The sequence below is a fragment of the Macaca thibetana genome, chromosome 3 (genome assembly GCF_024542745.1).
Source record: "Macaca thibetana thibetana isolate TM-01 chromosome 3, ASM2454274v1, whole genome shotgun sequence".
In the NCBI taxonomy this organism is placed as follows: Eukaryota; Metazoa; Chordata; class Mammalia; order Primates; family Cercopithecidae; genus Macaca; species Macaca thibetana.
The window spans coordinates 110,445,003-110,472,107 of NC_065580.1; the positions used below are offsets into that span (position 1 = coordinate 110,445,003).

The 27,105-nt window shown below is 41.4% G+C and overlaps 2 protein-coding genes across 11 annotated transcripts in view; one reads left to right on the forward strand and one right to left on the reverse strand.

Moving 5' to 3' along the window:
- MPLKIP (M-phase specific PLK1 interacting protein) overlaps nucleotides 1-27,105 on the reverse strand; it is an 811,813-nt gene that overhangs the window by 65,343 nt on the left and 719,365 nt on the right. The window lies entirely within an intron of this gene.
- The window catches only part of SUGCT (succinyl-CoA:glutarate-CoA transferase), a 772,786-nt gene that overhangs the window by 63,330 nt on the left and 682,351 nt on the right, over nucleotides 1-27,105 (forward strand). For all 7 annotated transcript variants that reach the window (XR_007724059.1, XR_007724060.1, XM_050783317.1 and 4 more), the window contains exon 6: nucleotides 4,710-4,830. Coding sequence is in view for 5 of the 7 variants with exons in the window: in XM_050783317.1 (XP_050639274.1) it covers nucleotides 4,710-4,830 (121 nt within the window). In the remaining 2 variants the exon portion in view is untranslated. The remainder of the gene's footprint in view (nucleotides 1-4,709; nucleotides 4,831-27,105) is intronic.

Genomic DNA, 27,105 nt, shown 5'->3' on the forward strand with positions numbered 1-27,105 from the left:
GTTATATAACTTCTTTGTGCCTCAGTTTCTTCATTAGTAAACTGGGTAATAATAGTACCTACTTTCTTTCTTTTTTTTGAAACAGAGTGTTGCTTTTTTGCCTAGGCTGGAGGGCAGTGGCATGATCTCGGCTCACTGCAACTTCCACCTCTTGCGTTCAAGCAATTCTCTTGCCACAGCCTCCAGAGTAGCTGGGATTACAGGTGTGCACCAGCACACCTGGCTAATTTTTGTAATTTTAGTAATGATGGGGTTTCACCATATTGGCCAGGCTGTTCTTGAACTCCTGACCTCAAGTGATCTGCCTACCTTGGCCTCCCAAAGAGCTGGGATTTACATGTGTGAACCACTGTGCCCAGCCCAATAGTACCTACTCTCTAGGGTTGTTGTTAGAATTGAGTTAGTCTGTGTAAAATGTGTAGATGAGTGCTTGCCACATAGTCAGCACTCATGAGTTATTAGCTGTTATTATTTCCTATGTTCCTGATGTTGGATTCATCATGTGGGATAAACCTTGTTTGCCATCTTTGCTAAGGTTTATAGGTGAATCTAATGGATGTACAGTATTCTTCTGTATTTGGGGGACTGATTCTACTAGAACCTCAACATATACCAAAATCTGTGAATACTTAAGTCCTGCAGTACAGGACTTGTGGAACCTGCTTATATAAAAAATTGGCTCTCAGTGTACATGGGTTTTGCATCCAGTGCATACTGTATTTTCCATCCACGTTTGGTTGAAAAGAATCCACCTAGGGGTGGACTTGCACAGTTCAAACCCCTGTTGTTCAAGGGCCAACTGTACTTAGGGCTATTTGGTTAGAGAACCAAGTCTTAAACTTATTTATTTATTTAGAGACAGAGTCTTGCTGTGTCACCCAGGCTGGAGTGCAGTGGCGCGATCTCGGCTCACTGCAACCTCCGCCTCCTGGTTTCAAGCAATTCTCTTGTCTCAGCCTGTGGAGTAGCTGGGTCCACAGGCACGTGCCTCCATGCCCGGCTAATTTTTATATTTTTAGTAGAGATGGGGTTTCACCATATTGGTCAGGCTAGTCTCAAACTCCTGACCTCAGGTGATCCACCTGCCTCGGCCTCTCAAAGTGCTGGGATTACAGGCATGAACCACTGCGCCTGGCCTCAAACTTTATTTTTTACCCAAACATGAACTTAGCTTCAATTGCTCTTCTGCTGCTTTATGTTCTCTATCTCGATCATTGAAAGATAATCTTTAATTATTAAGATCAGAATCAGGGACCATCCTTTTTGGTTCTGCTGGATCAATGCAGCCAATTTAGAATTTTCATTAACTAGATGTATTTTGAACCCAAAGCTTGAAAATCATCCTGATCTTATCACCCTGCCTTCCCATATCTTTCCTGTAGCATAACTTAGGTTTGTTTGTTTTTGTTTTTCTTTTGAAACTTGTTTTGATTTTTCGAAATTGTTCTCCTGGCCTCAAGCAATCCGCATACCTCAGCCACCCAAAATGCTGGGATTACAGGTGTGAACCACCATGGCCAGTCAATTGCTTTTAAGTAGTTATACAATTCATAAGTTATGTATCTTACTTTCTAAAGGAAAAATTATTTTTTCTCTAGTCTTTCTTATTTCTGGTATAGATTTCTCTTCTGGCCTTAAGAGTAGCAAAAAAGGCCAGGCATGGTGGCTCACACCTGTAATCCCAGCACTTTGGGAGGCCAAGGCGGGGCAGATCGTGAGGTCAGGAGTTCGAGACCAGCCTGGCCAACATGGTGAAACCCTGTCTGTACTATAAATGCAAAAATTAGCCAGGCGTGGTGATGTGTGCCTGTAGTCCCAGCTACTTGGGAGGCTGAGTCAGGAGAGTCACTTGAACCCGGGAGGTGGAGGTTGCAGTGAGCCAAGATCGCACCACTGCACTCCAGCCTGGGTGACAGAGTGAGACTCCATCTCAAAAAAAAAAAAAAAAAAAAAAGGGATTGCTAATATAATGGGTCTAGTTTATAGAAACAGTTCCAAAGTATTATACAAGTCAATCAGCTGGATACATGAGAGCTTCAAAAAGTATGACTCCTTTGTCAACTAGGCTAACCAAAAACAGGTTGTGTAAAAACTGAAACTCTGCTTAGAAAACCTATATGGAACTTAGTATTATTGTGGCGATATGATTTGATAACTTTTGATCATGTGTTATCCAATATTTCAGACAATTTTCTATGTTAATTAGTTGACAGTCACAATATCATTATTACGGGTGTGTGTTATGGTCAGCATAGCAATGCATGAGTTTTATTTTCCTATGACATTTTGTTATGAAAAATTAAAACATTCAGAAAAGTTGAAAGAATAGTGAACTCTCATTTATCCTATGCCTAGATGAAACAATATTAGAATTTTGCTATATAGCATGCAGTTTATTTTCTTTTTCTTCCTTTTTTGTTTTTTGAGGTGGAGTTTCGCTCTTGTCTCCCAGGCTGGAGTGCAATGGTGTGATCTCGGCTCATTCCACCCTCTGCCTTCCGTGTTCAAGCAATTCTCCTGTCTCAGCTTTCCAAGTAGCTGGGACTACAGGTGCCCACCACCACGCCTGGCTAATTTTTGTATTTTTTAGTAGAGACAGGGTTTCACCATGTTGGCCAGGCTGGTCCTGAACTCCTGACCTCATGTAATCTACCTGCCTCGGCCTCCCAAAGTGCTGGGATTGCAGGTGTGAGCTACTGCACCTGGCTAGCCTGCAGTTTATTTTCTTTTGTGCTTGTAGGAGTGCATGTTTTTTTTTTTTTTTTTTGAGACAGTCCCACTCTGTTGCCCAGGCTGGAGTTCAGTAGCAAGAACTTGCTCACTGCAGCCTCCACCTTCTGGGCTCAAGCAGTCCTCCTGCTTCATCCTTTTGTGTTGCTGGGACTACAGGCATGTGACACCATGCCTGGCTAATGTTTAAATTTTCTGTAGAGACGAGGCCTTGCTATGTTGCCCAGGCTTGTCTCAAACTCCTGACCTCAAGTGATCCACCCCCTCAGCCTCAAAAAGTGTTGGGATTACAGGCGTGAGCTATTGGGCCCAGCCAATTACTGTGATTTTTTTTTTTTTTTTTGAGATGGAATCTTGCTTTGTTGCCCCAGCCTGGAGTGCAGTGGCACTATCTTGGCTCACTGCAACCTCCACCTCCTGGGTTCAAGTGATTCTCCTGCCTCAGCCTCCCGAGTAGCTGAGACTACAGGCGTGTACCACCATGCCCAGTTAATTTTTGTAGTTTTAGTAGAGACAGGGTTTCGCCATATTGGCCAGGCTGGTCTCGAACGCCTAACCTCAAGTGATCTGCCTACCTTGGCCCCCCAAAGTGCTGGGATTTACAGGTGTGAGTCACTGTGCCGAGCCAATAAAAATATATATATATAAAATATTATTTATATATGTGTATATATATATATTTTTTTTTTTGAAACAGGGTCCCACTCTGTCACCCAGGCTGGAGTGCAGTGGTGCGATCTCAGCTCACTGTGACCTCTGTCTCCTGGGTTCAAGTGATTTCTTGTGCCTCAGCCTCCCGAGTAGCTGGGATTGCAGGCATGTGCCACCACACCTGGCTCATTTTTTTGTAATTTTAGTAGACAGGGTTTCACCATGTTGACCAGGCTGGTCTTGAACTTCTGACCTCAAATGGTCTGCCTTACTTGGCCTCCCAAAGTGCTGGGACTACAGGTGTGAGCCACTGCACCTGGCCCTTTACAAACATTTTTAAAAGTAGTCACAATTGAAATTTTGGGAAAAAAATTAAAATTAAGGTTTACAGTGCTGCATTGTCCTCTAATTCCTGTAACAGTGGTCTGGGCATCACAATCTGGAATTTGTTCCTGACAGTTCCTGGTTTACTGGGCTATAGTTTAGTGGCCTGAAGAAAAAAAACTTCGGTGGTTCATTAAATACATTTAAAACTCTTTGGGAAGAATGCATCTGAAAGGTGTGAAAACATTTCAGAATCCTGTTTACATGCGTTAAGTGCATGTTATAATGAGGAATATTACGTAACAATAGGGATGCTGAGTAGTAAAGACTTTGGATTTAGGTCTGTTTTTGGAGACAAGGTCTAATAGTCTCCCAGGCTGGAGTGCAGTGGCACCATTGCAGCTCACTGCAACCTCAACTTGCTGGCTCAAGAGATCCTCCCACCTGAGCCTCCTGAGTAGCTGGGACCATAGGTGTGCACCACCTTGTCTGGCTAATTTTTGTAGAGATGGGATTTTGCCATGTTGCCCAGGCTGGTCTTGAACTCCTGATCTTGAACTCCTGGGCTCAAGCAATCCACCTGCCTTGGCCTCCCAAAGTGCTGAGATTAGAGAAGTGAGCAACCAGACATGACCTATTTAGTTTTCTTGTAAATGTTTTAAAAGGTGTTTTTCATAGATTTAATGTACTTACATTCTAATTTTTCTACCTAATCTTTTGAGAATCTATTTGGACAGACCATGTAGTCTAGATATTTATTACATTTAAAGGATGCAGAATCCATTCAATACCATGTACTTACAAAAACTTTAAAAGCCATTATTTTACTGACAGTAATGCTTTAAGTAGTTGACCAGAACTTCTATGTTTATCTAATTTGCTTCATCGGTCCTGTGATTTTTCTGAGCTATTAGAAAGGGAGAATCAATTGTGTAGAATTTAAAATTCTATCATGTGAGGATTTGTTGAGGGGAAGTCTGACTCATGTTCACCTCTTCCATCAGCTCGCAGCTGTTTGTGATGTGTTTGTGGAAAACTATGTCCCTGGCAAACTGTCTGCAATGGGCCTGGGATATGAAGATATAGACAAGATTGCTCCTCACATCATCTATTGTTCCATCACAGGTATTTCAACCCCACATCCTTGTCAGTTAAAAGGTTTTCCAGTTTCTGTGTTTTCTTATTGCTGTAAGAAACTTCTTGCTGGCTTTTTTTTTTTTGGAAGTTATTCTGCTTTCTTTTTTCCCAGGCCATTTAGGTTGCTGAACATTAATTTTTTCTTTTTTGTTTTTTCTTTTTTTTGAGACAAAGTCTCGCTCTGTTGCCAGGCTGGAGTGTAGTGGCGCGATCTCAGCTCACTGCAACCTCCGACTCCCTGGTTCAAGCGATTCTCCTGCCTTAGCCTCCTGAGTAGCTGGAATTACCAGGCACGTGCCACCATGCCTAGCTAATTTTTGTATTTTTAGTAGAGATGGGGTTTCACCATGTTGGCCAGGATGATCTCGATCTCCTGACCTCGTGATCCACTCTCCTCAGCCTCCCAAAGTGCTGGGATTACAGGTGTGAGCCACCGCATCCAGCCTTGGATGCTGAACATTATTAAGGAACATTAATCTAAATGAAAATTTTCATAAATTTATTGGCTATTCATATTTTTTCTTTGAATTATCTGCCTATAGTTTTGCTAATTTTTATGTTGATGTTTTACAAATGTTTACAAAGTACTGTTATTAACTCTTACAATTTTTTTTTCTTTTTTGAGACAGAGTCTCACTCCGTCGCCCAGGCTGGAGTTCAGTGGCGTGATCTCGGCTCACTGCAACCTCTGCCTCCTAAGTTCAAAGGTTTCTCCTGCCTCAGCCTCCTGAGTAGCTGGGATTACAGGTGCATACCACCACGCCTGGCTGATTTTTGTATTTTTAGTAGAGATGGTTTCACCATATTGGTGAGGCTGGTCTCTAAATCCTAACCTCAAGTGATCCACTAACCTTGGCCTTCCAAAGTGCTAGCATTATAGGCATGAGCCATCACTCCCGGCCCAGAGTTGAAATGTTAATTGACTTTAAGGTAATAACATAGGAGCCCAAGGTATCCCTTCAATATATTCAGAAGCACTAAGCCAAGAGAAGGAAAAGAGTGGCATAAAGTCTTCCGATTATTCAGCCCTTGCCAGTGAACTGCTTATATATGCATGTATTTGTATGTTTAGACTAAAGGGAAAAAGTCACAGTGTTACTTAGTTTTCTATATAAGTACTTAACTCTTAATTAGGGATGCAATAGAGAAAAGTGACTCATAACATAAAATGTTATATTAATAGTTTGCATCAGAAAAATTCCTAGTATTATAAGTTTTTACTCAGTCATCCACCAAATATTTACTGCAAACCTATGATCTTCCAGGCAGTAGACTCCGATTCTGGAATATAGGAGTGATAAAAATCCATCTGCGCTCTCTAGAGCATTTGTATTCTAGGTTAGGGTGATAGATAGTAAATAAATAAGCACTTTTATTTTTGTTTTTGATAATTGAGTCTGGTAGTTGGCAAGGGGGTGGGGTGAGGATAAGTTATTTCATACTGGTAGGTGAGAGAATGCTCTACCCATATGGTGACATTTGAGTAGAGACCTGCATCAGGTAAAGGAGTAATTTTTTTGTGTTTTTCATAGAGATGGGGTTTTGCCATGTTGGCCTGGCTGTTCTTGAACTCCTGGCCTTATGTGATTGGCCTACCTCAGCTTCCGAAAGTATTGAGATTATAGGCGTGAGCTACCATGCCTGGCCAGAAGTGTTTATTTTCATAGACAATTTATACTTAAAAACATAGATCGTTTAAGCAGAAAGGCATATAGCATATGTAGGTTGGAATTACTTGCATTTCTTTCTTTTTTTTTTTTTTTTTGATACTGAGTCTCAGTTTGTCCCCCAGACTGGAGTGCAGTGGCACCATCTTGGCTCACTGCAATCTCTGCCTCCCCAGTTCAAGCGATTCTCCTGCCACAGCCTCCTGAGTAGCTGTGATTACAGGTGCGCACCACCACGCCTGGCTAATTTTTGTATTTTTAGTAGAAATGCGGTTTCACTATGTTGGCCAGGCTGGTCTTGAACTCCTGACCTCATGATCCATCCGCCTTGGCCTCCCAAAGTGCTGGGATTACAGACGTGAGCCACCACACCTGGCTAATTTTTTTTGGTTTTTTTTTGAGATGGAGTGTCACTCTGTTGCCCAGCTGGAGTGCAGTGGTGCAGTCTTGGCTCACTGCAACCTCCACCCCCTAGGTTCAAGCGATTCTTCTGCCTCAGCCTCCCGAGTAGCTGGGATTCTAGGCACCCGCCACTATGCCCAGCTAATTTTTGCATTTTTAGTAGAGACAGGGTTTCTCCATGTTGGCCAGGCTGGTCAACAGCAGTTTTTGAACTAGTGAATGAGTAATCAGAACTTGACTAAAGAGTTTAATAGTTGCAATTTTTCCTGCATTCTACTTTTCAGAGATAGGGATAAGTACTAAATAGTATGCTTATATTTTCCAAAGAAACTTTCAAAGAATAGCCGGGGGTTAGTACATACTTAGCTTTATCTGTGATTTCTTCTATAGCTTATCCATGGCACTACATAATGATCATTGCTTTAAGATACCAAAAGAGCCTATACCATGAAGCAAATATTCTATTATTGTCATAGATCACTATGCCTTAGGTCTTTTCCTAAGCTAGGAAAAGGAACTGGTGCACTTAGAGATTTTAAAAAGGAACTAAGCAAAAGCTTTACTCCTTATTATTCAGTAAGTTTATCTTAAAATAGATATCTGAAAATATTTTTTTACTGTAGAAAGCTTCAAAATATTTTGTTTTTTTTCTTTGAGATGAGGTCTTATTCTGTCACCCAGGCGGAGTGCAGTGTCATGATCATAGCTCACTGCAGCTTCTAACTTGTGGACTCAAGCAGTTATTCTGCTTCTGCCTTCCAAGTAGCTGGGACTACAGGTGTGCACCCCCACGCCTGGCTAAATTTTTAATTAGAAAAGTTTTTTTTTGTAGAGATGGGGTTTTGCCATGTCGCTCAGTTTGGTCTAGAACTCCTGGGCTCAAGTGATCCTCCTGCCTCAGCCTCCCAAAGTGCTGGCATTATAGGTGTGAGCCACCATGCCCGACCTATTATCTGTTGTTTTAAAAAATATTCATAAAAAATAAAATACTGTAATTTCTATGGATTCAGGTTAGTGGAGTTATTATAATAATTTGCTTTTCACAGTGTAATTATCAATATGGTGATATTGTAATTGCCCAATGGATTCACCTTGCCTGCTGCCTCAACAGAGCTGATTTATCAAGACAGGGTACTTGCAATAGAGGAAGAGTTAATTCACGCAGAGCGAGCTGTGTGGGAGACTGGAATTTTATTATTACTCAGGTCAGTCTCCCGAGCATTCAGGGATCAGAGTTTTTAAGGATAATTTGGTGGGTAAGGGGAAGGCCGGTGAGTCGAGAGTGCTGATTGGTTGGGTCAGAGATGAGATCATAGGGAGTTGACGCTGTCCTCTTGTAAGGAGTCAGATCTGGGTGGGGGCCATAGATCACATGAGCCAGTTTATCAATCTGGGTGGTGCCAGCTGATTCATCAAGTGCAGGGTCTGCAAAATATCTCAAGCACTGATCTTAGGAGCAGTTTAAGGAGGGTCAGAATCTTGTAGCCTCCAGCCGCATGACTCTTAAACCATAATTTCTAATTGTGTAGCTAATTTGTTAGTCCTATAAAGGCAGCCTAGTCCCCAGGCAAGAAGGAGGTTTATTTTGGGAAAGGGCTATTACCGTCTTTGTTTTATTTTATTTTATTTTTGAGACGGAGTTTTGCTCTTGTTGCCAAGGCTAGAGTGCAACAGCGCAATCTCGGCTCATTGCAATCTCTGCCTCCCGGGTTCACGTGATTCTCTTGCCTCAGCTTCCTGAGTAGTTGGGATTACAGGCATGCACCCCCATGCCTGGCTAATTTTTTTGTATTTTTAGTAGCGACGGGGTTTCTCCATGTTGGTCAGGCTGGTCTGGAACTCCTGAACTCAGGTGGTCCACCCGCCTCCGCCTCCCAAATTGTTGGGATTACAGGTGTCAGCCACCGTGCCCAGCCTTTGTTTTAAACTATAAACCATAAACTAAATTCCTCCCAAAGTTAGTTCAGCTTATGCCCAGGAATGTCCAAGGGCAGCTTGGAGGTGTGTTAAGAAGCAAGATAGAGCTGGTTGGGTCAGATCTCTTTCACCATCTCAGTTACAGTTTTTCAATGGCGGTTTCAGTATCTTCATATAAAGTAAGCTGCAGGCTGGGCGCAGTGGCTCACGCCTGTAATCCCAACACTTTGGGAGGCCGAGGTGGGTGGATTACCTATGGTCAGGAGTTCGAGATCAGCCTGACCAATATGGTGAAACCCTGTCTCTACTAAAAATACAAAAATTAGCCTGGTTTGGTGGCATGTGCCTGTAGTGCCAGCTACTCAGGAGGCTGAGACGGGAGAATTGCTTCAGCCTGGGAGGCAGAGGTTGCAGTGAGCCAAGATGGCATCACTGCACTCCAGCCTGGGCGACAGAGTGAGACTCCGTCTCAAAAAAAAAAAAAAAAAAAAAAATTAAAGAAGTCAAGTAAGCTGCAATGTTAGGCTGGTTGTCATTTTAGATGGGAAAAAGAGCTGTAGTGATTGATTGATTGATTGATTGATTGATTGATTTGGAGGCAAGATCTCCCTGTGTTCCTCAGGTTGGAATGCTTTGGTACAATCTCCGCTCACTGCAATCTCCACCTCCTAGGTTCAGGTGAGTCTCCTGCCTCAGCCACCCGAGTAGATGGGATTACAGGCATGCACCACCATGCCTGGCTAATTTTTGTATTTTTAGTAGAGACGGGGTTTCACCATGTTGGCCAGTCCGGTCTGGAACTCCTGACCTCAAGTGATCCATCCACCTCGGCCTCCTAAAGTGTTGGGATTACACGTGTGAGCCACTGTGCCCAGCCCTGATGATTAACGTCTGTACTGAATGACAGATTCTATACATGGTAGATGATTCTTGGCCACTAGATCTCACTTTTTAAAATGTGCTGTTTAATAGATCCATAATCATATTTTTATTTTTCTGTCTAAACAATAATATTTATATGTGTGACAGAGTGAGGGAGATATTTTTTTCCATTAGAATCCTGTAATCTAATGGAAATGTTGAGGTTTAAAATGTTAATATAGGTAAATTATTTTCTGAATGATCATATTACCATAAAAGTGCTGCATAACCAACAAATGCAAAATGCTATATGACAATAAGCATTTATTTTTGTTTCCCATGTCTGTGGTTGGCTGGGATTCAGTTGATACAGACTGGTTAGGTTTGGCTCCAAGTGTGGGTTGGGGGACTGGTATGCTCTGCATGTCTGTTATCCTCCTTGGACCAGTGGCCACCAAATGCATCTCCCCTTATAGGGAAAGGTGGAGTGCAAGAGAACAAGCCCATTTTCATCAGTGTGTTTAAAGCTTCTGCTCCCAGTGCATCTGCTAACAAATGGAATATTTGTCAAAGCAAGTCACATGGCCAAGTCCAATACCAATGGGTGGTGAAATACATTCTGTTTCAGAGGGAGGAACTACAAAGTCGCATGGCATAGGGCGTGGGTTTCGAGCAGGATGACAGTTGAGAATAATAATGCATTTTATCACATCATCGAGTCAAATAAAATTCTAGTCTACTTGGGAAGCCCACACTTCCTAATGATTCACATTCATAACCAACTGGTTAGGGTCAAAAGTTCTTCTGGGCCTTGACTTAATGATTGGATAGTGTCTAAGTTTTCTTACAGTTCTCAAATTCTGTATTAACGTTTTAGTATGGCGAATGGCATTGGAGATAGATTATATAATTCAGTAGTTCTCAGATAAGGAAGAATGGTTCTATCATGTGCTTTTTAGTGATATAATGGAGGAATGAGAGGGGGATAGGCAGATATGTATAGTCCGAAAACATACCTCTCATTATTCTATAATCTCCTCATTCTCACCTCCTGACAATTATTGGAATAACATCTATATACTCAGTTCTTCTTTATTTCCTGATAATGAAACAGATCCAGAACTAAGGTCACACAGCTATTTAATAGCAGATGGGTTTAAAACAGGTTTCTTGACTTAGTAGTAAGTGCCTTTATGCTTTTCAAGACATATCAATAAGTAATGACATAGATTTTGTAATTAGGCGACACTGAACAGCGCTACTTGAGAATAATATATTTTTGCCATTTTCCTTTTCTTTGTTTTTTGAGATGGAGTCTCGCTCTGTCGCCCAGGCTGGAGTGCAGTGGCGCGATCTTAGCTCACTGCAAGCTCTGCCTCTCGGGTTCACGCCATTCTCTTGCCTCAGCCTCCCGAGTAGCTGGACTACAGGCACCTGCCACCACGCCTGACAATGTTTTGCATTTTTACTAGAGACAGGGTTTCACCGTGTTAGCCAGGATGGTCTTGATCTCCTGACCTTGTGATCCACCCGCCTGGGCGTCCCAAAGTGCTGGTATTACAGGCGTGAGCCACTGCGCCTGGCCTATTTTTACCATTTTCTTTCACTTGTTGCTAATTTTATTGGCAATGATGGAAGTCATGAACAAATTTATTAGTCAGGGAGTCTAAATTTCAACAGATTCTTCCGGAAGCCAAAGCCATTCGTGAGTCGTGAGTTTGTGTGCATAAACAGCAAGGTTCATCTCTTTTTTTAAAATTTGATTTTCTTGGCCGGGTGCGGTGACTCACGCCTGTAATCCCAGCACTTTGGGAGGCCAAGGCGGGCAGATCACAGAGGTAAGGAGTTCGAAACCAGCCTGACCAACATGATGAAACCCCGTCTCTACTAAAAATACAAAAATTAGCTGGGTATGGTGGTGGGTGACTATAATCCCAGCTACTTGGGAGGCTGAGGCAGGAGAATTGCATGAACCTGGAGGCGGAGGTTACAGTGAGCCGAAATCATGCCATTGCATTCCAGCCTGGGTGACAGAGTGAGACTTCATCTCAAAAAAAAAAAAAAGGTTTGATTTTCTTGGTAATCAGTGTGTCTGTGTGTGTGTGTGTGTGTGTGTGTGTGTTTTATAAGACTGATTACGGCAGTCTAAAGTTGCACATGTTATGATTGAGATCCTAGACTTTCCTGATGTTTCCCAGTGGTATTGCTGTCTTGTCAGTGCTGTCCAAGCCCAAATAGTTTGTTCTCACTCAGATGTTGGCCTTACTGCTGATGACAGTAATCTTAGAATGGCTGGGAGATTGACTTTAATGCACTCTGACAGTTGTGTGGTTGAAATTGCCTCAGTCTGTGAAATCTGGTCTGCAGGACAAAAATGCTAGAGTGATCACAAGGGAGGAAGGACCTGATTATTTTTATTAGCACGGTCCTCTTATCATTTCAGAGGGAGCTGAGTATGCACATTAGGGGGCAGTGTTTAAACAGCTATTATTCACTAGGAGTTATTTTTGTAAAAAGGGCAGTGTTTCCTGTGTACCTCTGGGTAGGAAGACTCTCTGAAGGACATATTTATATTTGTGAAGTGACCACTCTATATTTCTCTATACTTTTAGAAGTACAATGGTATTTCCCCTAACAATTTAAGTTGTACCTTCTTTCCTTTGTATCTTCTGAACATGTTATTAATTATGAAAATTTAGCAGTAGGAATCCTCTCCACTACATTTTAAAATGTTATTTCTTCTCTTCTTGTTAACTTCATTACTCTTTCTTTCTGGAAGGATAAACATTTCATTATATTATTGACTAGACTGAGTTTGTAGTGGGAACACTGTATATGTCATTTAATGAAGTTTCCTTTTTTTTTTTTTTTTTTTAAAGGAAGAGGGTTTGAAAAGTGCCTTTTTGATTTTTGTGAATTCCTCAGGGACATTTCCTTAATCTCCATTTATATAGTATTACATAGAGGTAAAATCATACAAAATATGTGTGTTTAAAATATGAAGACATACAAGGTAATGAATAGTACAAAATTCAAGAGAATGATTAACTCTGGGGAATGGGGAGGGAGGATGTGGGACAGGGAAGAGAGACACAGAATTTCACTTATATTCGCAAAATAAGCTGACTGGCTGGTACATGAGTATTTGTCGTTCTGTATTTTATGATTAAGTAAGAATAAAAGATTCAGAAATGCCCACATAGCTCCCCTCTTTTTTTCTTTCCTTTCTTCCCTACCCCAAAACAGCTATTTCTTGAGCTTCTATGTACTCCTGGCTGTGTTGAGTGTTCGGGGCAAACAATGTAGACATTGTCCTTGCATTTTTAAGGAGCTGACAGCCTAGGTCAGAGACATTCTATAAACAAGTTAAAACATATAATAAATACGACATGTATTAGCAAACTATACTATTATGAAAGAATGAAATAGTACTGTGGTGGAGATTAATAGAGGAGGGGTGGCATGCTGTAAATGGGCTTGTCAGGGAAGGCTTTTTTGGGGATGTAACATTTAAGAGACCCGAAGGATGACAAGGAGCCAGCCATGTAATGAGCAAGGGGAGAAGTGATTCAGGCAGAGAGAATACCATGTGCAAAGTCTCCGTGGCAGGAAAGATCTAGATGCCTTTAAGGGTCTAAGAGAAAGCCAATGTGTTTGGAACACTATAAACTGGAGCAGTATGCTTGAGAAGATACTGCAGAGGTGTGCAGGGGCTGTGGCATGCTAGGAGGGATCTGAGCAGTGGAGGGGTAGGATCATAATCTTTAAAAGAGGTAGGATTTTTCAGTAGAATGCAGATTAAAAAAAAAGAGGTAGAATTCAATTCCTGGTTGACTGACTTCATTATAGGCACTGGAGATGGACATGGGGCTCATGTTTCACAGAGTAGCTATAAAGATAATTTTTTAAGGATTATTAAAGGCCCTCATAGTGTTTCAGAGGCAATAGCAGAGAATGGTGAGCCCAAATGGATGAGGCAAATTATTTAGCAACTGCATTCTACATTCATATCACAGCAACGAGAATACAAAACAAAACACTGCTGCAGTTGGATTCTTACGGCATGAGTTAGTCTGTGTGTGTGTGTTCTTATTTTCGGCATATTCACCACATAACCATAGCTTTAAAAAAAGATAGAATAATTAGAATAGGATCTGCAAATCCATACTGCAAATTCATAGCTGTTTTGAAGGTGAGAAAAGACATTAAGACTAGAGAGAGGGAAAAGAAGGAAGGAAGGAAGAGGGAATGAAGGAAAAAGGAATGAGGGAATGAAGAAAGGAAGAAGAGAAGGAAGAATAAAATAAGAGAGGCAGAGTGGAGTAAAATGGGATAACAATCAGCAAGATTTTTTAAAAATTTCTAAAGACAGTAGTCTAGATTAGTTCATCTGGTGATATTCACATGGCATGAAGCATCATTTGTAGTCTGAATAAATAATCAATATGGAGATGATAGTTCTTGACATTAAAGGAACTCTCATAGTCAAAACAATTGAAAACTACTGCTCTAAATTATGAGTGTCTCTGTTGCACTCTCTTACATCAGGAAATATTTTTTCAACAGAATTTCAGGATATCGTGGCCATATGTCCAACTTTATAGCCAGTGATCTTTAGTGAAAGTGTGGTTTGACATATTTACCATTTCATATTAAGCTCATTATTTAAAGAAATAATGACACCATCTCTGCAGGGGAAGAGAAACTTAGCATATAAATGTAGGGTTTCTTTCTTTTTTTTTTTTTTTGGAGACAGAGTCTCCCTCTGTTGCCCAGGCTGGAGTGCAGTGGCCGGATCTCAGTTCACTGCAAGCTCCGCCTCCTGGATTTACGCCATTCTCCTGCCTCAGCCTCCTGAGTAGCTGGGACTATAGGCGCCCGCCACCACGCCCGGCTAGTTTTTTGTATTTTTTTAGTAGAGACGGGGTTTCACTGTGTTAGCCAGGATGGTCTCGATCTCCTGACCTCGTGATCCACCCGTCTCGGTCTCCCAAAATGCTGGGATTATAGGCTTGAGCCACTGCGCCCAACCAATGTAGGGTTTCAAAACACAGCCCTTGGAGCTAAGAACTCAGGTTATATTTTGTCTGTAGACATGGACTGATTCCAAAAAATGACTTTATGCCTTCATTTTATTCCCCAACGGCATAACCTTTTATCTTTAAATACTTCTTTTTACCCATACATGTATAGCAGATGTGTTACACGATTGGACTTACTGGAGTACAAGCAGACACTTTCTTCTCTCCCAGCCCACCTCTGCAAACCTGCGCTATCCACTTATTCTCTTTGCTCATAGATGAAATCCCAAGCAAGTCCTATAGATTTTTTCTCCCCAGTTATTTCTTTCTTTTTTTTTCTCTTTTCTTTTCTTTTTTTTTTTTTGAGACGGTCTGGCTGTGTTGCCCAGTCTGTAGTGCAGTGGTGCAATCTTGGCTCACTGCAACCTCTGCCTCCTGGGCTCAAATCATCCTCGTCCTCAGCCTCCTGAGAAGCTGGGACTACAGGCACATGCCACCACGCCCGGATAGTTTTTGTATTTTTGGTAGACATGGGGTTTCGGCATATTGCCCAGGCTGGTTTTGAACTCCTGGGCTCAAGTGATCTTCCTGCATGGGAATCCCAAAGTGTTGGGATTATAGATGTGAATCACCATGCCTGGCAGTTATTTCGTTTAAAGTATTAAAATGTTCAGTCCAATCTAATATCAAAACCTTAGGCTCTTGTCCAGTTTATGACGTCTCCTTTTCCCCCACTTCAGGCTACTTTCTTGGGAATGTGAAGAGTATGTGTGTGTGTTTGTATTACAGGTGCACATATGTTGCATGTGTGTGTGTTTGTATTATGTATGCACGTGCATGCATGTGTGTGCATGTCTATGTGTTTTGGAAGAGCCTAGTCAGTTTCTTCATTATCCATCTTTTCCTATTGCTAGCTGCTATTTGTGGTTTCTTCAGAATCAGGCCCTCCCAGGGAAGGGAAGCGAGTTAAAGGGTGCAAAAAGGCTATTACTTGACTGCTGTAGTTGTAACCTGCAGTGGAGCCTTCTGTGTGCCTGAAGCTCTGTAGGTGGCTCTCTTTTATGGGGAGCTTTGTAGTCTCCTCAGAGACCTCAGACTGTAGTTCTCCCGCTTCAGTCCCTGTTTTTTTGTTGTTATCTATACACAGAGTCTATCTGTTATGATCACCTTGTCCTATAGGCAGCCCTCATGGGTAGAATTCCTTTTCACATAAACTCCTTCTGCTTTCCTCATGGTGAACTTGGCCCATGGGGAAAAACCCTCCTTCCTTCTTGTCACCATTGGCAGGTGTACAGTTTATTCCCAACTCTTAGCTCTGTTGCCTTTAACTGATGTAACCATAATTCCTTGCCTTTGGTATTCTTTTAGACACATGCCACAGGTGCTTAGGTAATTCAAAATTCCCAGAATTCCCAAATTCCCTTGGCATGTGCCAAGGTCTCTGATGCTGTTTTGGAAGTCTCTCTTGTGTGGCTTAAGTTAAGGTGAAAACAGCTTGCTCCTCTCTTATGACAGAATTAGATGCCTAGCATATAATAACAACTCTTTCCAAGGAAATTCGACTGAAGGTTTTATTTAATTTTCCACCTTTTCTCACATATCCTCAAATGGATGATAAGCTAATGGCAGCAAAACTAGTTTCATAATCTTTTAGTGTTATCTGTGCTAGTATTCTGGCACTTAGGACATTTCTTGGGGGTTTGAAGCCTCAGATGAAATAGAGAAGGAGTATCTTTGGCACATTCTTTAAAGCAAATTTTGCTGAAGAAATATGTTTTTCAGGTAGTAAGGAATAACGTTAAGTCGAGTGAACATGAGATAGCTGTCTTCAAAAGTTTTTAAGTATGGAAATAGAATATTTATTTAAGCCGGGTGCAGTGACTCATGCCTGTAATTCCAGCACTTTGGGAGGCTGAAGCGGGCAGATTGCTTGAGGTCAGGAGTTCGAGACCAGCCTGGCTAACAGGGTGAAACCCCATCTCTACTAAAAATACAAAAATTAGCCGCTTGTGGTGGTGCACGCCTGTATTCACAGCTATTCGGGAGGCCGAGGCATGAGAATCGCTTGAACCTGGGAGGCGGAGGTTGCAGTGAGGTGAGATCACACCATTGCACTCCAGCCTGGGCATCAGAGTGAGACTCCATCTCAAAAAAAATAAATAAATAAATAAAAAGAAGAAGAAAGAAAAAAAGAATATCTATTTAATAAGATAAAAATATTTAGGCTAATGTTGTAGATATTTTCAACTATTTAAACTCAAGTGAAAAGGTTAACTTTTTCTGTATATATAATTTTAAAATATATTTTCTTGCTATGAAAAATCAATTTAAAGTTGATACTGAGTTGTTACTGGGTATAAGAAACATTATGACAGTTTTCCTCGGGAATTTTTTTTTCTTTTTTTTGAGACAAAGTCTCATTTTGTTACCCAGGCTGGAGTGCAGTGGCGTGATCATAGCTCACTACAGCTTTGACTTCCCAGGCTCACGTGATCCTCCCACTTCAGTCTCCCGTGTAGCTGGGATCACAGTCATGCACCACCACACCTGGCTAATTTTTTGATTTTTTTGGCAGAGATGTGGTCTCACTATGTTGCCCAGGCTAGTCTCAAACTCCTGGCCTCAAGTGATCCTCCTGCCTTGGTCCCCTGAAGTACTGAGATTACAGGCGTGAGTCAGCCACTGTGTCCAGCCTACTTGGGAATTATTTATGAAACTGTGGGATTAAGAAAATCTTGGAGCCGGGTACGTTCACTCATGTGTGTAATCCTGGCACTTTGGGAGGCCAAGATGAGAGCATTGCATGAGGGTCAGGAGTTTGAGGCCAGCTGGGGTGACATAGTGAGACTTTGTCTCTACAAAAAATAAACAAACAAAAAAATTAGCCAGGCATGATGCTGCAAGTCTGTAGTTCCAGCTACTCAGGAGGTAGAGGTGGGAGGATCACTTAAGCCCAGGAGTTGGAGGCTGCAGTGAGCTCTGCACCACTGCACTCCAACTTGGGTGACAGAGTGAGAACTGATCTCTTAAAAATAAAAAGAGAAGGGCCCAGTGTAATGGCTCATGCCTGTATTCCCAGCACTTTGGGAGACTGAAGCAGGTGGATCACCTGAGGTCAGGCGTTCGAGACCAGCCTGGTCAACATAGTGAAACCTTGTCTCTACTAAAAATACACAAATTAGCCAGGCGTGGTGGCACATGCCTGTACTCCCAACTACTTGGGGAGGCTGAGGCAGGAGAATCGCTTGAACCCAGGAGGTGGAGGTTGCAGTGAGCCGAGATTGCGCCACTGCGCTCCAACCTGGGCGACAGAGCAAGACTCCATCTCAAAAAAACAACAAAATAAAAATAAAAAGAAAAAAGGAAAAAGAAAAATGTATTGGATTGGAACATGGATAAAGTGATTTCCCATTCTATTAAAAGTAACAAAATTGGCCGGGCACGGTGACTCACTCCTGTAAATCCAAGCACTTTGGAAGGCCGAGGCAGGCAGATCATCTGAGGTCAGGAGTTTGAGACCAGCCTGGCCAACATGGTGAAACCCCATCTCTACTAAAAATACAAAACTAGCTGGGCGTAGTGGTGCATGCCTGTAATGCCAGCTACTCGGGAGGCTGAGGCAGGAGAATCACTTGAAACCCGGAGGCGGAGATTGCAGCGAGCCGAGATCGCGCCATTGTACTCCAGCCTGGGCGACAGAGCAAAACTCCATTTCAAAAAAAAAAAAAAAAAAGTGACAAAATTGTTCATCTTAGAAGAGCTCTGCTGGGTGTAATTATGGATATGCAAGTACCTTCTCATGACACAACTTTGTACATAAATGTATGTGGTCTTCTTCAATTCCCAGATATTTCTATTTTTCTGATACTATTGATTTAAAAAAAAGAAACCCAAAACTTTAACAGGAGACTGAGCTGTTTTTCTACATACTTTAAAATTCCAGAAGCAAAGAGATCGCCTGGGCCTAGAAATATGGTATCAATTTAGTATAGATCATTACCCACCAGAATCAATTGGTTTCATCTTTGGTCTCTAACTTCTGATATATGGTTAAAATAGTTTCCAATTTAAAGAATCTCTTGGAGACTAGGGACCAGCAAAAGGAAAAAGATGACAATACTAGTTAATGTCACAGCAGTAGTTATTTCAAAACTTTCACAAATTGAATGTTTTATGGATCGTGCCAGATAAACATGCCAGGACTTAGCCACCATCCAAAAACCCTGTCATCAAAACTGAATTGTTTCCCCTTATGGTAATAGGCCTGGGAAATAAATCCATAAATTTAAAGAAGCAATGTTAGATAAGAAAAAATTTTATACTTAAAAGGATAAAAACATACATGTTAGATAGTGTTTAGATAGCATTTATCTCACTAATTATTTTTTTCATTCTTTGGATGTTTCTTCAAGCCAGCATTAGTGCAATACCACAACTTTCAGCCTTTTATTTGAACCTCAGTGTATTTAATGACAACGGTTAAATATATGTGGAATAGGTAATAGTCATGAACCTGGAAAGATCAGGGATTTTGATGGAATGCCATATTGTGGAATCAGTGAAATCCAATTTGTAAAGAATATATTATGCACAAAGGTTTTTCAAGCGAAAAATATCAAAGTTTAAGAAATTTGGCAAATGTACAGTTAAGTTTATGTGAGGGATTAGTTCCAGGACCGTCTGTGGATGTTCAGGTCTCTGTTATGATTGGCATAGTGTTTGCATATAACTTATGCACATCCTCCTGTATCCTGTAAATCATTTTTAGATTACTTGTAATATATAAAGTAAATGCTGTGTAAATAGTTGTTATACCTATTGTTTAGGAAATAATGACAAGAAAAGAAAATGTACATCTTCAGCACAGATGCAAGTTTTTTCCTAATATTTTCCATTTGTGGATTGGTTGAATCCATGGATGTGAAACCCATGGATACACAGGGCAGATTGTATTTGATTATAAGAAAGACTAGTCTGGTCAAGTGGGTGGCTCATGGCTGTAATCCCAGCACTTTTGGAGGCTGAGGCAGGAGGACTGCTTGAGCCTAGGGGATAGAGACCAGCCTGGGCAACATAGTGAGACTCTGACTCTACAAAAAATAAAAAAATTAGCCAAGTGTGGTGGTGTGCACCTGTGGTCCCATCTCCTTGGAAGGCTGACATAGGAGGATTGCTTGAACCTGGAAGGTTGAGACTGCAGTGAGCTATGTTGCACCACCGCACTCCAGCTTGGGTGACAGAGCAAAGATCAGTCTCAAAAAAGAAAAAAGAAAGACTAATCTAACAAGCCACCAATTAGGAAATGGGCAAAGGACTTGAATATATACTGCTTCAAATAAGATATACAGATGGCCAATAAGCATATGAAAAATACTCAACATCATTAGCCATTAGGGAGATGCACACCAAAACCACAATGAGATACCTACCATCTCACCCCCATTAAGATAGATACTATCGAAAAACTGGGAAACAACAAGTGTGGCTGAGGATGTGGAGAAATTGGTACCACTGTGCACTGTTGGTGGGAATGTAAAATGGTTCAGCCACTCTGGAAAACAGTATGGACATTCCTCAACAAAATTAAACACAGAAACTGGGTGTAGTGGCTCACACCTGTAATCCCAGAACTTTGGGAGGCTGAGGCGGGTGGATCACTAGAGGCCAGAAGTTCAAGACCAGCGTGGACAACATGGTGAAACCCTGTCTCTACCAAAAATACAAAAATTAGCCGAGCGTGTTAGCAGGCACCTGTAATCCCAGCTACCCCAGAGGCTGAGGCAGGAGAATCGCTTGAAACCCGGAGGCGGAGACTGCAGTGAGCTGAGATTGTGCCAGAGTGAGACTCTGTCTCAAAAAAAAAAAAAAATTTAAACAGAATTAGCATATGATTCAGCAATTTTATTTCTAGGTATATAGCGAAAGAATTGAAAGCAGGACCTTGAAGAAGTATTTGTACACTCATTTTCATAGCAGCATTATTCACAGTAGCTAAAACCTCAAAGCAACCCAAGTATCCATTGACAGGTGAATAAATAAGGAGTAATGATGGAATATTATTTAGCCTTAAAAAGATGGGGAATTCTTACACATGCTACAAGGATGAACCTTGAAGACATTTTGTCAAGTGAAATAAACTAGTCAGAAAAGGTCAAATACTGTTTGATTCTACTTATATGAGGTTCCTAGAGCAGTCAAATTCATAGAGACAGGAAGTAAAATGGTAGTTGCTAGAGGTTGGGAGGAAGGAAAGACTGGGGAGTTAGTGTTTAATGGGTATAGGGTTTCTGCTTTCCAAGATGAAGAAGTTCTGGAGATGCATGGTGGTGATAGTTATACAACTATGTGGATATATTTAATGCCACTGCACTGTACACTTAAAAATGGTTAAAACAGTAAATTTTTTGTTATGTATATTTTGCCACAATTTTAAAAAGTAGAAAAAAAAAAGGAAAGAACAGTCTAAACTGTAAGGTATTCTATGGAAGAAATTCAGATTACTATGTCACAACTAGTAGAAAATGTTTTAATATGTCTTGGATCATGGTCTACAAATACAAGTAAATATTTGACAATTAGGTATTGAATATGTAAAATATTCTCTTGTTCAAGAATAAATTGATTCTTTTTTTTTTTTTTTTTCTTGCTCTGTCGCCCAGGCTGGAGTGCAGTGGCACGATCTTGGCTCACTGCAACCTCTGCCTCCCAAGTTCAGGTTCAAGCAATTCTCCTGCCTCAGCCTCCCGAGTACCTGGGACTACAGGCACACACCACCATTCCCAGCCAATTTTTTTGTATTTTAGTAGAGACGGGGTTTCACCGTGTTGTCCAGGCTGGCCTCGAACTCCTGAGCTCAGGCAATTCACCCGCCTCCGATTCCCAAAGTGCTAGGATTACAGGTGTGAGCCACCGTGTCTGGCCTACTTTTCTTTCTTTACCATACGTCGGTTTTTGCCTCCTACACACCCTCAGTTGTGTTTCAAACCCACATATTGATACAATGATTCCATTAAGCTGTTTGTACATATATATATATATATATATATTTTTGTTATATATAAAGTTTCGGTGCTGGAAAAGAAATAGCACTCGAATATAAAATTTTCTTTTTAATTCTCAGCACGGCAAGTTACTTCTATATAGAAGGGTGCACCCTTACAGATGGAACAATGGTGAGCGCACACCTGGACAAGGAAGGGGAAGGGTTTCTTATCCCTGACGCATGTGGCCCCTGCTGCTGTGTCGTTCCCCTATTGACTAGGGTTAGACCGCACAGGCTAAACTAATTCTGACTGGCTAATTTAAAGATAATGGTGGGGTGAGTGCTTTGGTGCGAGTCAGGGCAGAGCAGGTAGCAGATAATTGTAATGAGTTAGGGTGGAGCAGGTGATCAGAATGAGTCAGGGTGGTGTAGGTAATCCAAAAAGGTTGCTTTACGAGGAAGTTTAAAAGTAGAAGGTAAAGAATTGAACATACTGACATATTAATTCCTTGAAAAGAAATTTAGAACTCATATCTAACAGTCTGTCACCCAGGCTGGAGGGCAGTGGCATGATCTTGGCTCACTGCAACCTCTATCTCCCGGATTCAAGAGATTCTTGTGCCTGTCTTCTGAGTAGCTGGCATTACAGGCACCTACAACCAGCCCAGCTAATTTTTGTATTTTTAGTAGAGATGGGGTTTTGCCATATTGCCCAGGCTGATCTCAAACTCCTTTACTGATTGATTGATTGATTGAGAGTGAGTCTTGCTCTGTCGCCCAGGCTGGAGTGCAATGGCATGATCTTGACTCACTGCGACCTCCACCTCCTGGGTTCAAATGATTCTCCTGCGTTGGCCTCCTGAGTAGCTGGGATTACAGGTGCCCACCATCATGTCTGGTTAATTTTTGTATTTTTTAGTAGAGATGGCGTTTCCCCACGTTGGCTAGGCTAATCTCGAACTCTTGGCCTCAAGTGATCTCCCTGCCTCAGCCTCCAAAGTAGCGGGATTACAGGCATGAGCCACCTTGCCGGCCTTAGACTTGAATTATTTATAACATACACGAGGCATGGAGCTTATTGGATATAGGCTTTTGATCCATCATTATTACCACCTTGAGACCTGTAGTATCTAAGACAAAAGCTAATGTGGAAGGCATAGAACACTGGATGTGCGGCCCAGACACGTCTCAGGTGAAGATGGTGGAGAGAAAGAGGGACAACGCCCAGGTGGAATCTGGGCTTGTGAGTGACATGAGTGGAGCTTAATATGTTTTATTCTCATGCCCCACCTCTCACACCACCACATTCCCAGCATTTCTTTGGATTCTTTGCGGTTCCCAAATTTACTTATCTAGAGCAGGGACCTGGAAGAATTATTTCCATTCTTGGGAATGTGGGCACAAGACTCACATTCTTGGCCTTTACATCATAGTGCATTTTCTATCCTAAGTATCCTCAGGGCCTAGATTTTTGAAGCTCAAAAGGGAACAAATAATGTACCTTTTTTCTCTACATCCTGTGGTGTTATCCCTGCCTTTAAGCCATGAATACCAAATACTCTAGATCTGGGGCCTGCAGAGTTTTTCAGTAAAGTGCTAGAGAGTAATTCTGTTTTTTTTTTTTTTTTTTTTTTTTTAAGACAGGGTCTCACTCTATTGCCCGGGCTGGAGTGCAGTGTCATGATCACAGCTCACTGCAGCCATGACCCTCTGGGCTCAAGTGATCCTTCCACCACGGTCTCCCAAGTTTGTCAATTCTAAAGAACCTGGGCAACTAGTGAGACCCCGTCTCCAGAAAAAAAAAAAAAAAGAAAAAAAAAAAAGAAATTAGCTGGGAATAGTGGCACATGCCTTTAGTCTTAGTTATTTGGGAAGCTGAGGCAAGAGGATTGCTTGTGCAAGGAGTTTGAGGCTGCAGTGAGCTATGATCAAGCCACTGCACTCCAGCCTAGGTGACAGAGCAAGACCCTGTCTCAAAAACCAAAAATAAGATATATGCCCCAAATAGTATGGCCACATTATATATAAAACAAAAAATGATAAAACTATAAGGAGGAATATGTAAATTGATGATTATAGTTCAATATACATATATTTTTTGTTTGTTTGAGACAGAGTCTTACTCTGTTGGCCAGGCTGGAGTACAGTGGTGTGATCTCGGCTCACTGCAATCTCTGCCTTCCGGGTTAAAGCGATTCTTCTGCCTCAGCTTCCCAAGTAGCTGGGACTACAGGCGTGCAACACCACGTCCAGCTAATTTTTGTATTTTTACTGGAGACAGGGTTTCACCATGTTGGCTAGGATGGTCTAATCTCTTGACCTCGTGATTCACCCACCTTGGCCTTCCAAAGTGCTGGGATTACAGGCGTGAGCCACCATGCCCAGCCTATAGTTGAAGATTTTAATGCGTCTTTCTCAGTGATTGATAAGAGAACAAAAATAGTAACTGTGAGGTGATGGTACATTAATTAACTTGATGATGGTAATTATTTCACAATGTATATAAGAACATATCATATATCATAAATGTATACAATTTTTGTCAATTATACTTCAACAAAGCCAGAAAAAATTTAAAACTAAATAAAAATTTTGAAGGTTTTCTTTCTATAGGTCAAGATTATTAATTATACTATACAAGTCTTTCATATCTTTAATTTTTTTGTGTGTTGTCTTACCAATTATCAATTATCTTATCAATTACTGAGAAAGATGCATTAAAATATTTACTATTCAAATTTAACCAACTTTTCCACTTAATATCCTTTTCTGTCCCAGGATCCAATCCAGCATGTGGTACTGCATTTAATGATTATACCTCCTTCGATTTCTCCAATATGTAACAGTTTCTTAGTCTTTCCTTGTTTTTTTGATCTTGACAGTTGTCAGAGACTTGTCAGATATTTTGTAGATGTCCTTCAAGTTGGGTTTGTCTGATGGTTTCTTGGGAACTGAGCTGATGGCTTTTGGGAAGACTATTACAGAGGTGAAGTGCCCTTCTCTTTGCATCATGTCAGGGACTATCTGATGTCACCATGACATCACTGATGACGTTAACTTTGATCTCTTCGTTAGGATGGTATCTGCCAGGTTTCTCCAGTATAAATTTACTACCCTTCCTTTTCCATATGATAGTCTTGGAACTCAAGTTCAGCCTCCTCTCTGCTGAAGGAGAATGAAGCTTTACCTCCTGAGAAAGGGGAGTATCTCTATTATTTGTAACTATTCTGAAAGCAACATTTGTTCTTTCCCAGTTGTTTGTTTATTCAGTGATTTGTTTATGTCAGTATTGACTTATGTATATTGGTTTTATTCTTCAAGTTGTAGTCCAATACTATTGTTTTTTTGTTTTGTTACTAAAATTTCTCAGCTTTGGCCAAGGGTTGCTGTTTCAGGTTGGCTTTTGTGTCTTTCTGACATGCCACTATCCTTTCAAGATTTTTTTTTCTTCTCTCTCCTCCTTCTCTCCTTCCTCCTCCTTGCATCAGCCCTACAACTCAGTGCTTGTTTTGACAAATTATCTCATGAAATCCTCAAGATAGCCTTGCAAGGTAGATAGATATTATTATCTCCATTTTTAGATTTTGAAACTGAAGTCACATAGTGCTTGGCATAGTCAGACCATGAACTTAGCGGTTTGAACCACACTATTATCAACTGCTAAGCTATGTACTCTCCTTTTTCTGACAAGTTCATATTCAAAGAGAGAGGTTAGTTGAGGAGGTTCTTACTGATAGAGTTTAAAATTTTCGTATAACTGTTGCCCTGCCTTCTAGACTCTTCTGTCACTAAGAATTCAAAATGAACAAAACAAAAAAATTCCTGTCCTTAAGAAGTCCATGTTGTAGTTGGATAATGGTAACAATGACTGAATACTTATTAAATGTTAGTCACTGTTCATCACTTTACATGTATTACTTGACATAATATTTATAATATATTACATAATATTTACAGTAGCCCCATGGGGTAGCTTCAATTATCATTTTAAAGTGAGAGAACTGAGGCACAAAGAGGTTATGTCACTTGTCTAGGATTACTCTGCCACTAAACTAAGATAGGGTTGTGATTTGCACCTCTGTGTGTGTCAGAACTTAGGGACTGGGAGCAGAGAGTTGTAGTTGTGGTGATGTTCTTTATGAGCAGTATTGTGGGTCTAAACTGAAATTCAGTCAAAGTAGAAAGTATGGGCTGGGCACGGTGGCTCATGCCTGTAATCCCAGCACTTTGGGAGACCGAGGGCGGGGGGAGGCGGATCATGAGGTCAGGAGTTCGAGACCAGCCTGGACAATATGGTGAAACCCTGTCTCTACTAAAAATATGAAAATTATCTGGGTGTGGTGGCACATGCCTGTAGTCCCAGCTACTCAGGAGGCTGAGGCAGGAGAATCATTTGAACCCGGGAGGCAGAGGTTGCAGTGAGCCAAGATTGTACCACTACACTCCAGCCTGGGCAACACAGCGAGATTCTGTCAAGAAAGAAAGAAAGAAGAAAGAAAGAATGAAAGAGAGAGAGAGAGAGAGAGAGGGAGGGAGGAAGGAAGGAAGGAAGGAGAAAGAGTATGTGTATATGAATAGAGGAGAGAATATGTATGTCTACGTGAGATCAGTCACATAGGCATTCCCTCCATGGGGAATGAGAGAAATAACTAAGAAAGATCCCCAGAGTTTCTAGCATGGTAGATACATTAGGCTCTATCAAAATTAAAGGTGTCTCTGTTTTTCTGGGCCATATTATACTTTGAATACTTTTTTTTTTTTTTTTTTTTGAGGCAAAGTCTCATTCTGTTGCCCAGGATGGAGTGCAGTGGAGCGATTACGACTCACTGCAACCTTGAGCTCCTGGGTTCAAATGCTCCTTCCACCTCGGCCTCCCAAGTAGCTGGGACTACAGGCATGTGCCACCATGCCCAGAGAATATTTGTGTGTGTGTGTGTGTGTGTGTGTGTGTGTATATATATATATATATATATTTTTTTTTTTTTTGTAGAGACAGGATTTTGCCATGTTGCCTAGGCTCAAGTGGCCCGCCCGCCTTGGCCTCCCAAAGTACTGGGATTAATAGGTGTGAACCACCCACTCTCCTCTTAAACATTTTCATTATGGTAGTGCAGAACTTTGAGGATACTAGCAAACAATGGCTAGTCAGTGAGTTTCATGTATCATTTACTTCTTACCAAATACAATTAATGTTAAGAGAGAGATTAATATTAAGAGATTAGGCCGGGCGAGGTGGCTCACGCCTGTAATCCCAGAACTTTGGGAGGCCGAGGTGGGCGGATCATGAGGTCAGGAGATCAAGACCATCCTGGCTAACATGGTGAAACCCTGTCTCTACCAAAAATAAAAAAAATTAGCTGGGCGAGGTGGCGGGCACCTGTAGTCCCAGCCACTCGGGAGGCTGAGGCAGGAG